Below are 12771 nucleotides of genomic sequence, written 5' to 3'. Positions count from 1 at the left end.
CTTCCCTGGTGGCGCAGTGGTTGGGAGTCCGCCTGCTGATGCAGGGCACACGGGTTCGTACCCCTGTCCGGGAGGATCCTGCATGCCGCGGGGCGGCTGGGCCCGTGAACCGTGGCCGCTGGGCCTGCGGGTCCAGAGCCTGTGCTCCGCAGCAGGAGAGGCCACGGCAGTGAGAGGCCCGCGTACCGCGCAAAAAAAAAAAAAAAAAGATGTTAGCATTAACATTTATTGACAGCTTACTAGAAGGCACTATTCTAAGCACTTCATGTGTATTATCTGTTAATCTTCTCAACAACCCTATGATGTAGGTATTATTACTACTTTCCTATTCTATAATAGTGAAGATGGATGAGATGCAGACAAGTCAGGTGATACTGTCGAAGTCACATAGCTAGCAATAGAGGAGCTAGATTCAAACTCAGGCAAGGCAACTCTGCCAAGTAGTAGCTACTGGGAAAGCAACAGCACTTATAGAACCTAGAAAGAAATGGTAGGGGGAAGCCTGACAATAAAAGGACATAATACAGAATACAAACATTTTAATAAAGACTTAAGGTCTTTGTTGGGCTTCCCTGGTGGCACAGTGGTTAAGAATCCGCCCGCCAATGCCGGGTACACAGGTTCGATCCCTGGTCCGGGAAGATCCCACATGCCGCGGAACAACCAAGCCCATGCGCCACAACTACTAAGCCTGTGTGCCCCAACTACCAAGCCTGCATGCCACAACTACTGAAGCCCGTGCACCTAGAGCCTATGCTCTTTAACGAGAAGCCACCACAATGGGAAGCCTGCATGCACACTGCAAGGAAGAGTAGCCCCCCACCTCTGCAACTAGAGAAAGCCCGCACGCAGCAACAAAGACCCAATGCAGACAAAAATTAATTATTTTTTTTTAAAAAAGAAGAATATGCACACTACTTAAATGACACATGTCCACAAGGGCAGCCAAGCTACAGATAACTGCTATTTGGCTTATGAAGAATTCTTCCAAAATGTAAGGGAGGGTCTAAAAGAGCCATCTCCAACTTTTTTCCTGCTTAATCCCCTATCACAAAATTCTCTACATGGGTGCTTTGCAGCCATCCACTTTTTCATAAAGATAAAATGGTTTTTCTTAGTTTTAAAAACCTATGGATTTCATTCATCTGATTTAAATGGTCAGTAATGTAATTTGGGCATTTTAAATGTTACCCTGATTTTCATCAAAATACTTTAAAATGCTTTACCAATGAAATAAGTACCCAGGAAAATTAGCTCAAAGTGGTTCCTTGAATACAACAAACTGTCAATGTGAAGTAATTACCAAAAAGATTTAGTTATCTGCAAAATTTTCAAAACCACTCACTCTTCAAGAAGCTATCAGAAGAGAAGTGGCTACTAAGGTCTACAATCTCTTTCATCTTAAGTCCTCTAAAGTCCTTGAGACTAGATACATTTCAGACTTTTTCAGATTTTATAAATGTAAAATGATACATCTGCCAGATATTATGTGATAACCTGGAGACTGGGCAGCATTCTGTAATCAAACATTAATATTTCTGCAGCAAAAATGTACAAATATTCAGAATAAGAGGAATAAAGATGATAAACATTAATTCAGGTTAAACTTTTGATTCCAAATGAGTTACAAAAATTTTTTTTCACCTTTCAGATAATTTTGGATTTCAGGACTATGAAATATAAAATATACCCCTGAAGAAAAGCTGACTAAAAAATGATTCAGGAAAAAACAGAGAGCTACTGTATTGTTTTTGTCTTCCACAGACTAGTTAGTCCACTAGCGGCTTTAACACACTGGCCACTTCTTAAAACATCCACTCTTGGCTTCCACAATACCACGTTCCTGGACTTTACTACCACCCCACAGCCACTCCTCCACCAACCTTGAAATATCAGGGGTTTCTCAAGTTCACTCATTCACTGAACAGACCAAGAGCCTACCGTGTGCAAGGCAGGTGCTTGGGTAAGTCAGTGAATCAAGAGTACTGCCCTAAATCCTCTTCTCTCAGGAGTAAGTCACCTAACTGCTCAATTCAGAAATTTAGGAGCCATCCTTTATTCAGTCATCACAAAGCCCCAAATCCATTTCCAATCCATCAACAAGTTCTATAGGTTTTACTCCCAAAACCTCTCTTAAATATGTCCATGTCTATCAGTTGCAATCATCTTGTACGTAGACCAATATATACTCAATTCTTGCTTTCAGTGTTCACATTCTATTACTCTTTACCATTCTTTCTCCACTTTCCAGAGTTCTCTCTACTTAAGAAACCTTCAATGGCTTTCTGCTTCCTGAATATTCAAGTCCAAATCTCTTACCACAAAGTCTTGTGTGGTCTGGCCCTTTACACTTGGCCTGGCACCCTACAGTTCCCCCATGTCTTCTTCTTGGCTTCCTTTCTGCTAAGTGCACCAGGTTCTTTCTAACTACCCAGTCTTTGAAGTTTGCAATGTCTTATGTAGGAAAACTCTTTTAAGGAGGCTGGCCCATTCTCTGCCTTCAGGCCTTCCCTTGTCCAATTTACCCTACAAAGGTCCCCTCTCTTACTATCTAACAGTCTTATTTTTTTTTTCTCCTTAAAGACATTTTTTTAAAAATTTTAGATTGTTATTTTACATTGGAGTATAGTTGATTTACAACGTTGTGTTAGTTTCATATGTACAGCAAAGTGATTTCGTTATACATGTATCTATTCTTTTTCAGATTCTCACATAGGTTATTACAAGGTACTGAGTAGAGTTCCCTGTGCTATACAGTATTATACAGATTAACTATTTTATATATAGTAGTGTGTATATGTTAATCCCACATTCCTAATTTATCCCTCCCTCCCACCTTTCCCCTTTGGTAATAACCATAAATTTGTTTCCTAAGTCTGTGAGTCTTGTTTCTGTTTTGTAAGTTCATTTGCATCATTTTTTTAGGTTCCACGTATAAGTGATATCATATGATATTTGCCTTTCTGTCTGACTTACTTTACTTAGTATGATAATCTCTAAGTCCATCCATGTGGCTGCAAATGGCATTATTTCATTCTTTTTTATGGTTGAGTAATAGTCCACTGTATATATGCACCACAACTTTATCCATTCCTCTGTTGCTGGAAATCTAGGTTGTTTCCATGTCTTGGCTATTGTAAACAGTGCTGCAATGAACATTGGGGTGCATGTATCCTTTTTCTTTTAAAATCAATTTATTTATTTACTTTTGGCTGCATTGGGTCTTTGTTGCTGCACGCGGGCTTTCTCTAGTTGCGGTGAGCGGGAGCTACTCTTTGTTGTGGTGCACGGGCTTCTCAATGAGGTGGCTTCTCTTGTTGCGGAGCATGGGCTCTAGGCTTGCGGGCTTCAGTAGTTGTGGCGCGAGGGCTCAGGAGTTGTGGTCCGCAGGCTCTAGAGTGCAGGCTCAGTAGTTGTGGCGCACAGGCTTAGTTGCCCGTGGCACATGGGATCTTCCCAGACCAGGGCTCGAACCTGTAACCCCTGCATTGGCAGGCAGATTCTTAACCACTGCACCATCAGGGAAGTCCTGGGGTGCATGTATCTTTTTGAATTAGAGTTTTCTCCAGATATATGACCAGGAGTGGGATTGCTGGGTCATATGGTAGCTCTATTTTGTTTTTTAAGGGACCTCCACACTGTTCTCCATAGAGGCTGTACCAATTTACATCTCTGCCAACAGTGTAGGAGGGTTCCCTTTTTCCCACACCCTTTCCAGCATTTATTTCTAATACGGTCTTATATTTTCTTCTTAGGACTTCAATCTTTTCTCTACCTGGCACACAGTAGGGACTTTAAGCCCATTTGATATTTCTGAACCCAAAGCTGACTTCACCCTTACACTTGAACTTTTAAATCTTATCTCATCCATGTTTCAATGCTGTTATTATTCCCTAAGAGATAACTACCCTCCCTCCCCAATTCCAACTGTTTTCTTTAAGGATTTGTCAACACAAGCATTTAAAATTTTTGTTAATGGAAAGACATAATTACTAATACATTTTTTTTTGGTAGCAGAGAAGCCTTTTTTTTTTTTTGTAGCAGTGGCAATAGTTCCACTCTTGGGTCACCAAAGGAAAAAATAAAAATCTTTTAGGTACGAAATGTTGATCTCTCCTTGGACATTAAAACTAGACAATGTAGAAAAGGATTAAGTGGTGGACTGAGTCAAACAGAGATACGAATCTATTTTCATGGGGAAAATAAATAAAACACCACTCATCCTACCTGTCTGTAACTAGAGTGGGTGTAAGAATTAGAGAGAATATTATATGAAAGTGCTCCAGCTATAAAAATATAAGGTGTTAATCATTTACTCATCAATAATGTAAAAAATGTTTATTTATTTATATTTAGGCTGGTGAAAGTATAGACATCTGCAAAACAGATTCTGTCCTCATGAAGTTTATATTCTACTGGGAAGAGAGACAAAAATTAGGTGGTATAATTGATAGGGAGAAAAGCAGTAACAGGGATTAAGGTAATAGGGAAAAGCTTCTCTGAAAAGGTGAAATTTGAAGGAAGTAAATGGTAAAAAACAATCTGGGGGAAGAGAATCCAAGTATATGAAAATCTCAGTCTATGTTCTACTATGTTTAAATTAATGATGTACAATTAAAACCACTGGTATTTGTGAACTGCTGCTATAATTCATTCAGCACCCTGATCTGCCTCCAAAGAAAAATTACCTATTTTATGGATAATAACGACTTATACTATAGCTAAGAACCCATGCAATTACATTAAAGACTACCTAGCAAAAGGCTTTGGCATCACTGTTATAAGTAAACGTCTAAGGAAATCTGTCAATGGTTGGCTTGCCAAGCAGAATTCTTATAATGTGCTACAGAAAACTAGGAGTATATTGGGAGACATGATCTTGGTAACTCTTTGTACAGTGTAGAGTGCTTTTCTCTGAACCACTTGTCTCCAAATAGTTTGAGGTATCCTATCAGAGAAGGGAAAAATACAACACAGAGCAATTCATGTAATCATATAAATTACGTATATATACAACCCTATTATACCGTATATACAGTAAAAGACACTAAACGTAATTGGCCTCCAGCTTAATTTAAAAGAAAGTACACTTAACATTTCTAGATAAAGTATTAATAATGAGTATTTAATCAGAGCCTAACAAAGCTTGGTTTGCTAATTACATTTAAGTACAGAATCACATCATTTTATTTTTTACTTTTTATTTTTTTCTCTTTTGGCCGCTCTGTGTGGCGTGTGGGTTCTCAGTTCCCCGATCAGGGATAGAACCCATGCCCCCTGCAGTGGAAGCTCAGAGCCCTAACCACCACATTGCCAGGGAATTCCCGGAAGTCACATTATTTTAAAGCCAGAAGGGATCTAACTATATCGTTTACAGATTACTGACAATCTTGCAGTATATACTAGAAGATCAAGATTTAGATATATGTTTTTGGAAATGAGTCATGAGTCAATAGCTGCAATAAGAGAAGTAAAAACTTCTCTTACTTGTCCTCAAGGTTTAAGAATACTTTATCCATCAGTGTCTGAAGGTTCACTTGAAACCATCATTCCAGTGATCTAAAGGGTATGATACTGAAGACTGTAATGTGTACAGAGAAAAGAACATATGTCTTTAGAAGCCCCTTTCATTTGCTAGACATTCTCTCTGTGTCACCAAGAGTAGTCCTAATGGTCCCAGTAAGCCTAAAGGTAGGATTCCTATGGTTACAGAATTTGCTACTTCACTCCTTTCCTCTTTATCTTTCTTCCTTCTACTTCCTTTACTAACAAGTTAAAACCAGCTATTCTAGTCTAATAGATTAAGGCCCTATTATTATTGACACCACACACTCCCAATCCAATCCATGTTGTGTATCTTAGAGTCAGTTCCCTGTGCACAAGCTGCTTTACTTGCATCCTCTTTCCTCACAATTAAAAAAAGAAAAAACTACTATTGCTACCTTTATAAGCTGACAAAATAGGGTTTTTCTGGTGATGAAAATGTAAGCTTTGGAATTAACTATGCACAGCTTAACACACTATCACATACAAAGAATTAGCATAATAATGCCCCTTCAATTTAATAACCTCTGCAAAATATTTTATTAGCCCCACGCCCACGAAAAGAACTCAAAGCATATTCCAAATGTAAGCAACTACAAATTCCATTCTAAAAATTAGTCAAGGAAGAGCCATAGACAAAAGACAGATAACCTAACCAGAGATACCCAAACACTGTTATACACCTGCTGTTGGCCATCAGATAATGCAGTTGTATGGTCCACTATAAAGTACTTAAGTCACAATCAAAGGTTACTCTTCCTATCAAGTCTGCATCCCACCTTTGGGACCAGTACTTGCTCCCATTCCCTCAACAAAGGCTCATCAGAAACAGGCCCAGGAACAAATAGCTGATAAAACTGCAACTTAAGTGTACCTCCTGGTTCTACGGTTCAAGCCTGGTGACAAGACGTTTCAAGCAGCTTACTTTATCAGAGCCTATCACTGTCAACAGCAACTAACAGCTCCAGGAAGAGCCTTAGCACCAGTTACCCCAACCTTTTAAAACCTTTCTTCTCTACCCAAAGCCCTGACAACAACAAATCTCTAAACTTTAGAGAAACAATGTTGTTTTAAAAATTAACTTACATACATGACATGGTTATTTACTTTCCAATTTGGTCATGGAAGGCAAGACCAGGCCAGTGACCCAAAATATGCGTGAGTTCTTAAAGAATTAACTTTAAGAAACGTTAATAATTCACGTTAAAATTAAAATGTACTCCCGGGGCTTCCCTGGTGGCGCAGTGGTTGAGAGTCCGCCTGCCGATGCAGGGGACACGGGTTCGTGCCCCGGTCCGGGAAGATCCCACATGCCGTGGGGCGGCTAGGCCCGTGAGCCATGGCCGCTGAGCCTGCGCGTCCGGAGCCTGTGCTCCGCAACGGGAGAGGCCACAACAGTGAGAGGCCCGCGAACCGCAACAACAACAACAACAACAAAAAAAGTACTCCCATCTCCACCCCCCCACGCTGGCATAATTTCAAATCAAATTGTATCACACATACATGCAGTTCTCTCAAAATATATTTTAAAAACATGGCTGTGACTATTTAGCACTAGCTACCAAATATCAAACAATTTATGTTTCTTCTGTAAGATTTTAGATTTTTCCACAAATTTTCCAAATATTTTTCCACAAATTTTCCACAAGTGGTTATTTTATATAAATAGGCATTAAAATGATTCATCTTTGCTAACTGAAGAGATATGATATGGCCATTTTAAAATTAAAGTCAGATTTATTCTGACCTAGTCCTGTAAGATCTTTCCACAGCTCTGAGATTTTACGGTTTATAATACATTGAATGTAGTAAACAGCTTCCAAAATTTGTATCGCTTCTCACAAATCAGATGGACTTTCAGGTCTCGGAACCTAGCTTCTTCGTTAAATTTTAGAATTTCTTCTCTGAAGAGTAACCTACTAGAAACTATTTACCAAGTTAACGTCTTTGTGCAATCTGTAAAAAAGGTAACTGCTCCTTTCATTGTATTTTGACTGGCACAAGAAACAGGATTCAAGAAGACTTACTGCTCAAATTGCAAATGAGAAGAACCCCTAAGATGAAATTATCTGACTTTTATAATTTACTGTTCCATGAGCTCAAGCTTTTCTGATTATTTAGCACTTTCTGCACTGCTCCTCAAAGTTTTCCTGCACCAGGACTCCCATCGCCTATAAACAGCGCCAATGCTATCTGTCCCACACCTTTTCCTGATCGAACAAAGCAACAAAGAAGTGGGTGGTAACCACCTCTCAGAGGCAAGCCAGGACCCATCGAGTCTGATCGACAACACAAGCAGCAACAGCTCTACGATGCCCTACCACCGTCTTATTTCCCGTGAAGCCTGACTACCTCAAACTCGAAAACCTCATTTTTATTGAGGAAGTGAAGCCTTTTCATTTGAATGCTGAGAAAGTGGCGCTCAAAGAACCCGACAAACAAAGGAGAGGCATGGAGCCCACGCAAAACAGGGGTGTGAGCGCGCCTCAAGACGCACGTGGGCCCCCACCCTCAGGGGCTACTCTCCAGCACCCACCCGGGTCGAGAGGTGCGGAGAGAGGCCGGCGGCAGAGAAAGGAGAAGACGCTCGGGCCAGCCGGGGACAGAGGGGAGCGGAGGAGGGGAGAGGAGGGATGGGGGCTCGAGGGGCGGAGCTCTCGCGGCCGTGGGGCTTTGTGTGGAGTCTGGGCCCGGGTAGCTATTTTGACCCGGGGGGAGAAACCGGGTGCAGGCGGCAGGCGCAGGGGACCCCAAACCTCCCTCCCACGAGCGGCGGACGGGAGAGGCGCGAGGTAGGGCCGTCTCCTTCGCACCAGCACGAAGCCAGGGTAGGCCGGCGGCGGACCGCACTGCGGGAGGGAGAGGGGCAGGACGGAAAAGTGGGGCGTCCACTTAGCTCCCCGCGGAGGCTGCCAGACAGCGTGGGGTCGCGAATGGGTTAAGATGCGGCCAAACGTCGGTCCCTCCTCCTCACCCCTCAGCACCAGCGAACACTCGCGACGGCTGCCGCAGAGCCAGATGCGGCTCCGGGCCCGGCGCCGCAGCCCTGCCCGCCCACCCACCCGCCGGCCGGCCTGCCTCTCACCATCGTAGTAGTAACAGACTTTCTTCTTGCCGCCTCCCTGACTGTACGCCATGGGCTCCCCGGCCACCGCCGCCTCCGGCTTCTCCTCTGACTGCTGCTGCTGCTGCTGCCGCCGCGGCTCGGCGGGGAGAGAAGAGGGCTGGGGCGAAGGTGGGGGGGTGGCAGTGCCGCGGGGAAAGGCAGGCCAGAGGGCCGGAGGGAGGAGAGGAGGGGAGTGCCGGGAGGGTTCGGTACCGCCCGGCCGACTGGCCGAGAGCGCGAACCGGGGGATGGCAGCGGCGCCAACTCGCGACACTGGGGAGGGGGAGGGGGCAGCCAAACTACCTCCGGAGGCCGAGGGGAGGTGGGGCGCGTCCACTGTTACTCCACGGGGGAGGAGGGGGCACGACTAGAGAAAGAGGCTTCTTCATTTCTGGGGAAGGAGGCCTTCTAATGATGAACAACTTGCGCAGGGCGGCTACAAATGCAGTCGGAAAACGATTTTTAAGAAGAGTCAGGCTTTCGCTCCGTAAGTAAAGAGAGCGTGGAGCCAGGTGAACGCTCCCCCCCTTCGGATCTTCGCACAGTGGTTGCGCCTATCTTGAGCCTGCGCAGTCGGCGCCTCCTCAACCGTAGCCGGGGCCGCCTAGACCCCCTCCGCGAGGTCCCACGCCGCTCCCCTCCCCCACTGTGGCGAAGCTCCCGCCCGGGCGGACCACGTGCTCCGAGCCGGGCGGGGAGAGACCAGTCTCCCACCCCTTCGACCGCATGGAACCCGCCGAGCTGCAGCCCACGACCCCTATAGTGGGTCGTCGTGGATTTCATTTATTTTTTCATTTTCTGCTGATAATTGCTCGGAGGTTCTGACCTGTTAAGGGGACCTACTGCAGCCATTAAGGAGTACCTGGGTTTGAATGGGCATTTATGGAATGCATTTATGTGTTGGATAGGGTTCTGAGTGTTTGCATTTATGATGTATTTCATGGATACCTATTTGTAAGAGATAACCTGTTAACTCAATTGAGACTCCCAACAACGCTGGGATGTAAGTATTATTTCTAGTTCTTCTTTATAAATGGGGAGATTAAGGAACTTGATCCTCTCAAATGTTGATGGTCTGGAGTTTGATTTCAGTCTTTCTCCAAAATCCATACACCCTAGCTACTCCATTATGACTGCTTCTGATAGCTGGGCACTGAAAGATTGGTGCAGAAGTTCAGAGAAAGGACTTTCAAAACTCTTGGAAGTTATAAATACCTTTGTCCCTGTGTTCAACAAGTCAACAAACATCGAGCACCTACCTACTGTAAGCCAGCCACCTTGCAGGTGACTGGGGGGAAGCGGAGGCTGACAGTCCGCTACATAGAACTCTTATTCCCCTATACCAGTTGCCACTTACAGTTTTCCCAAAACACACACTCTCCTTCACCCCCATTAAAAAAAAAAAAAAAAGGCCTTATTGAAGCAGGAATTATTCAGAGCCACTACCAAAAATATCCTCTTTATTTTGCTATTTGACTTCAAAATCCCCAAGTAGTTCATACTTAAAGCAGCAATTTTCCTGGACCTCATCCCCAAGAAATTTAGAAAAAGTCCAGGGTAGCCTCCATCGCCCTCTACCCAATTCTGTATTTTTAGCAAGCACCCCAGGTAACTGATGCAGCTGGTACAGGAACCAGAGTGAGAAACTTTGACTCAGAGGTAAAAATGCATGGTATTGACTTTAAAAGTTTTACTCTATCAAGTCCAAAATCAACTTGGTACATTCTGAGAACAGAATAAGTTAATTTAGTAGAAACTAATGTTCTTCTCAGAGCCAGCATAGTGGAATCTGAAGTGAGACTGTTTACTTCTGGAACACTTCCCTGACTACTTCTTCCCCACCCCGGAGTCTGTTTTTTTGGCCCCTCACTGCCTGGATGTGACTTGTACCCCTCTAGCTCAACACTCACCATGTTGCAGTTGCCTACAACTTCTCCGAACTTCTCATTAGAACAGAGCATCATGAGAGGAGCGACTGTGTCTGTCTTGCATATAAGTATATGTGTATGCCTATGACTTGGGGCAAGTCACTCAATTGTCTGAATTGCCTTATCTGTAAAATGGGGCAGTATTACTTGGAGATTAATTCCTCATGTGAATATAGAGTACCTCAAATAAGAAAATTAATACAGAATAGTTTTTAAACAATAAAGAACTATGTGAATATAAGGGATTATTAGGATTATTGATATAATACTAGTAATAATTATTATTGTTGGCATCCACAGCACCTAGCCTTGAACATGTGAAAAGAGCCCGGACATATATTTATATATTTTGACTGGTTGAGGAACTTGTTATATTAATAATTTTATTTATTTATTTTTTTAATTGAAATATAGTTGATTTACAATGTTATGTTAGTTTCTGGTGTACAGCAAAGTGATTCAGTTTTATATATATATGTATACTTTTTAAAGTATATATGTGTACCTTTTTTTTGCGGTACTCGGGCCTCTCACTGTTGTGGCCTCTCCCGTTGCGGAGCACAGGCTCCGGACGCGCAGGCTCAGCGGCCATGGCTCACGGGCCCAGCCGCTCCGCGGCATGTGGGATCTTCCCAGCCCGGGGCACGAACCCACGTCCCTTGCATCGGCAGGCGGACACTCAACCACTGCGCCACCTGGGAAGTCCTGTACCTTTTTATATTCTTTTCCATTATGGCTATTACAGGATTTTTTTTTTCTTTTTTTTTTTTTTGGTACGCGGGCCTCTCACTGTTGTGGCCTCTCCCGTTGCGGGGCACAGGCTCCGGACGCGCAGGCTCAGCGGCCATGGCTCACGGGCCCAGCTGCTCCGCGGCATGTGGGATCTTCCCGGACCGGGGCCCGAACCCGTGTCCCCTGCATCGGCAGGCGGACTCTCAACCACTGCGCCACCAGGGAAGCCCTATTACAGGATATTGAATATAGTTCCCTGTGCTATACAGTAGGACCTTGTTGTTTATCTTATATATAGTAGCTTGTATCTGCTAATTCCAAACTCCTAAATTATCCTTCCCCCATCCCCTTTCCCGTTTAGTAACCATAAGTTTGTTTTTTATGTCTGTGAATCTGTTTCTGTTCTGTAAATAAGTCATTTGTATCATATTTTAGATTCAACATATAAGTGATATTATATGGTATTTGTCCTCTTTTGGTTTACTTCACTTAGTACGATAATCTCTAGGTCCATCCATGTTGCTGCAAATAGCATTATTTCATTCTTTCTTATGGCTGAGTAGTATTCCATTGTGTAATAAATACAAAAAACTTTAAAAAACTTTTTAATGATGGCCATTCTGACCAGTGTGAGGTGATGCCTCATTGTAGTTTTGATTAGCATTTCTCTGATAATTAATGATGTTGAGCATCTTTTCATGTGCCTATTGCCCATCTGTATGTCTTTAGAGAAATGTTTATTTAGGTCTTCTGCCCATTTTCTGACTGGGTTGTTTAGTTTTTTGTTCCATTTTTGTTTAGTTTTTTGTTATTGAGTTGTATGAGCTGTTTGTATATTTTGGAAATTAAGCCCTTGTTGGTTGCATTGTTTGCAAATATTTTCTCCCAGTCCTTATGTTGTCTTTTCATTTGGTTTGTTTCCATTGCTCTGCAAAAGCATATATGTTTAATTAGATCCCATTTGTTTATTTTTGCTTTTATTTCTGTTGCCTTGGGAGCCTAACCTAAGAAAACATTGCTACAATTTGTGTCAGAGAATGTTTTGTCTGTGTTCTCTTCTAGGAGTTTTATAGTATCATATCTTATATTTAAGGCTTTAAGCCATTTGAGTTTATTTTTGTGTATGGTGTGAGGGAGTGTTCTAACTTCCTTGATTTATATGTGGCTTTTGAGCTTTCCCAACACCACTTGCTGAAGAGACTGTCTTTTCTCCATTTTATATTCTTGCCTCCTCTGTCAAAGATTACTTAACTGTAGATGTGTGAGTTTATTTCTGGGATTTCTGTTCTGTTCCATGGATGCATGTCTGTTTTTGTGCCAATACCATGCTGTTTTTTTTGTGTGTGTGTGGTATGCGGGCCTCCCTCTGCTGCGGCCTCTCCCGTTGCGGAGCACAGGCTCTGGACGTGCAGGCTCAGCGGCCATGGCTCACGGGCCCAGCCGCTCTGCGGCATGTGGGAT

General features: G+C 43.2%; 1 protein-coding gene across 4 annotated transcripts in view; it reads right to left on the bottom strand.

Annotated features, from left to right (window-relative positions):
* The window catches only part of HDAC2 (histone deacetylase 2), a 41093-nt gene extending 32150 nt beyond the window's left edge, over positions 1-8943 (bottom strand). For 2 of the 4 annotated variants that reach the window (XM_028494531.2, XM_024115573.3), the window contains exon 1: positions 8630-8943. In XM_028494531.2, coding sequence (XP_028350332.1) covers positions 8630-8681 — 52 coding nt within the window. In that variant the 5' untranslated portion in view covers positions 8682-8943. The remainder of the gene's footprint in view (positions 1-8629) is intronic. The other 2 variants (XR_008618376.1, XM_028494532.2) reach the window with 2 other exon arrangements.
* Between the last annotated feature and the right edge of the window lie 3828 nt (positions 8944-12771).

This window comes from Physeter macrocephalus, chromosome 10 (genome assembly GCF_002837175.3).
Source record: "Physeter macrocephalus isolate SW-GA chromosome 10, ASM283717v5, whole genome shotgun sequence".
Lineage (NCBI taxonomy): Eukaryota > Metazoa > Chordata > Mammalia > Artiodactyla > Physeteridae > Physeter > Physeter macrocephalus.
Note: the sequence above shows the minus strand (reverse complement) of the source record. Positions and strands in the feature narration are given on the sequence as shown.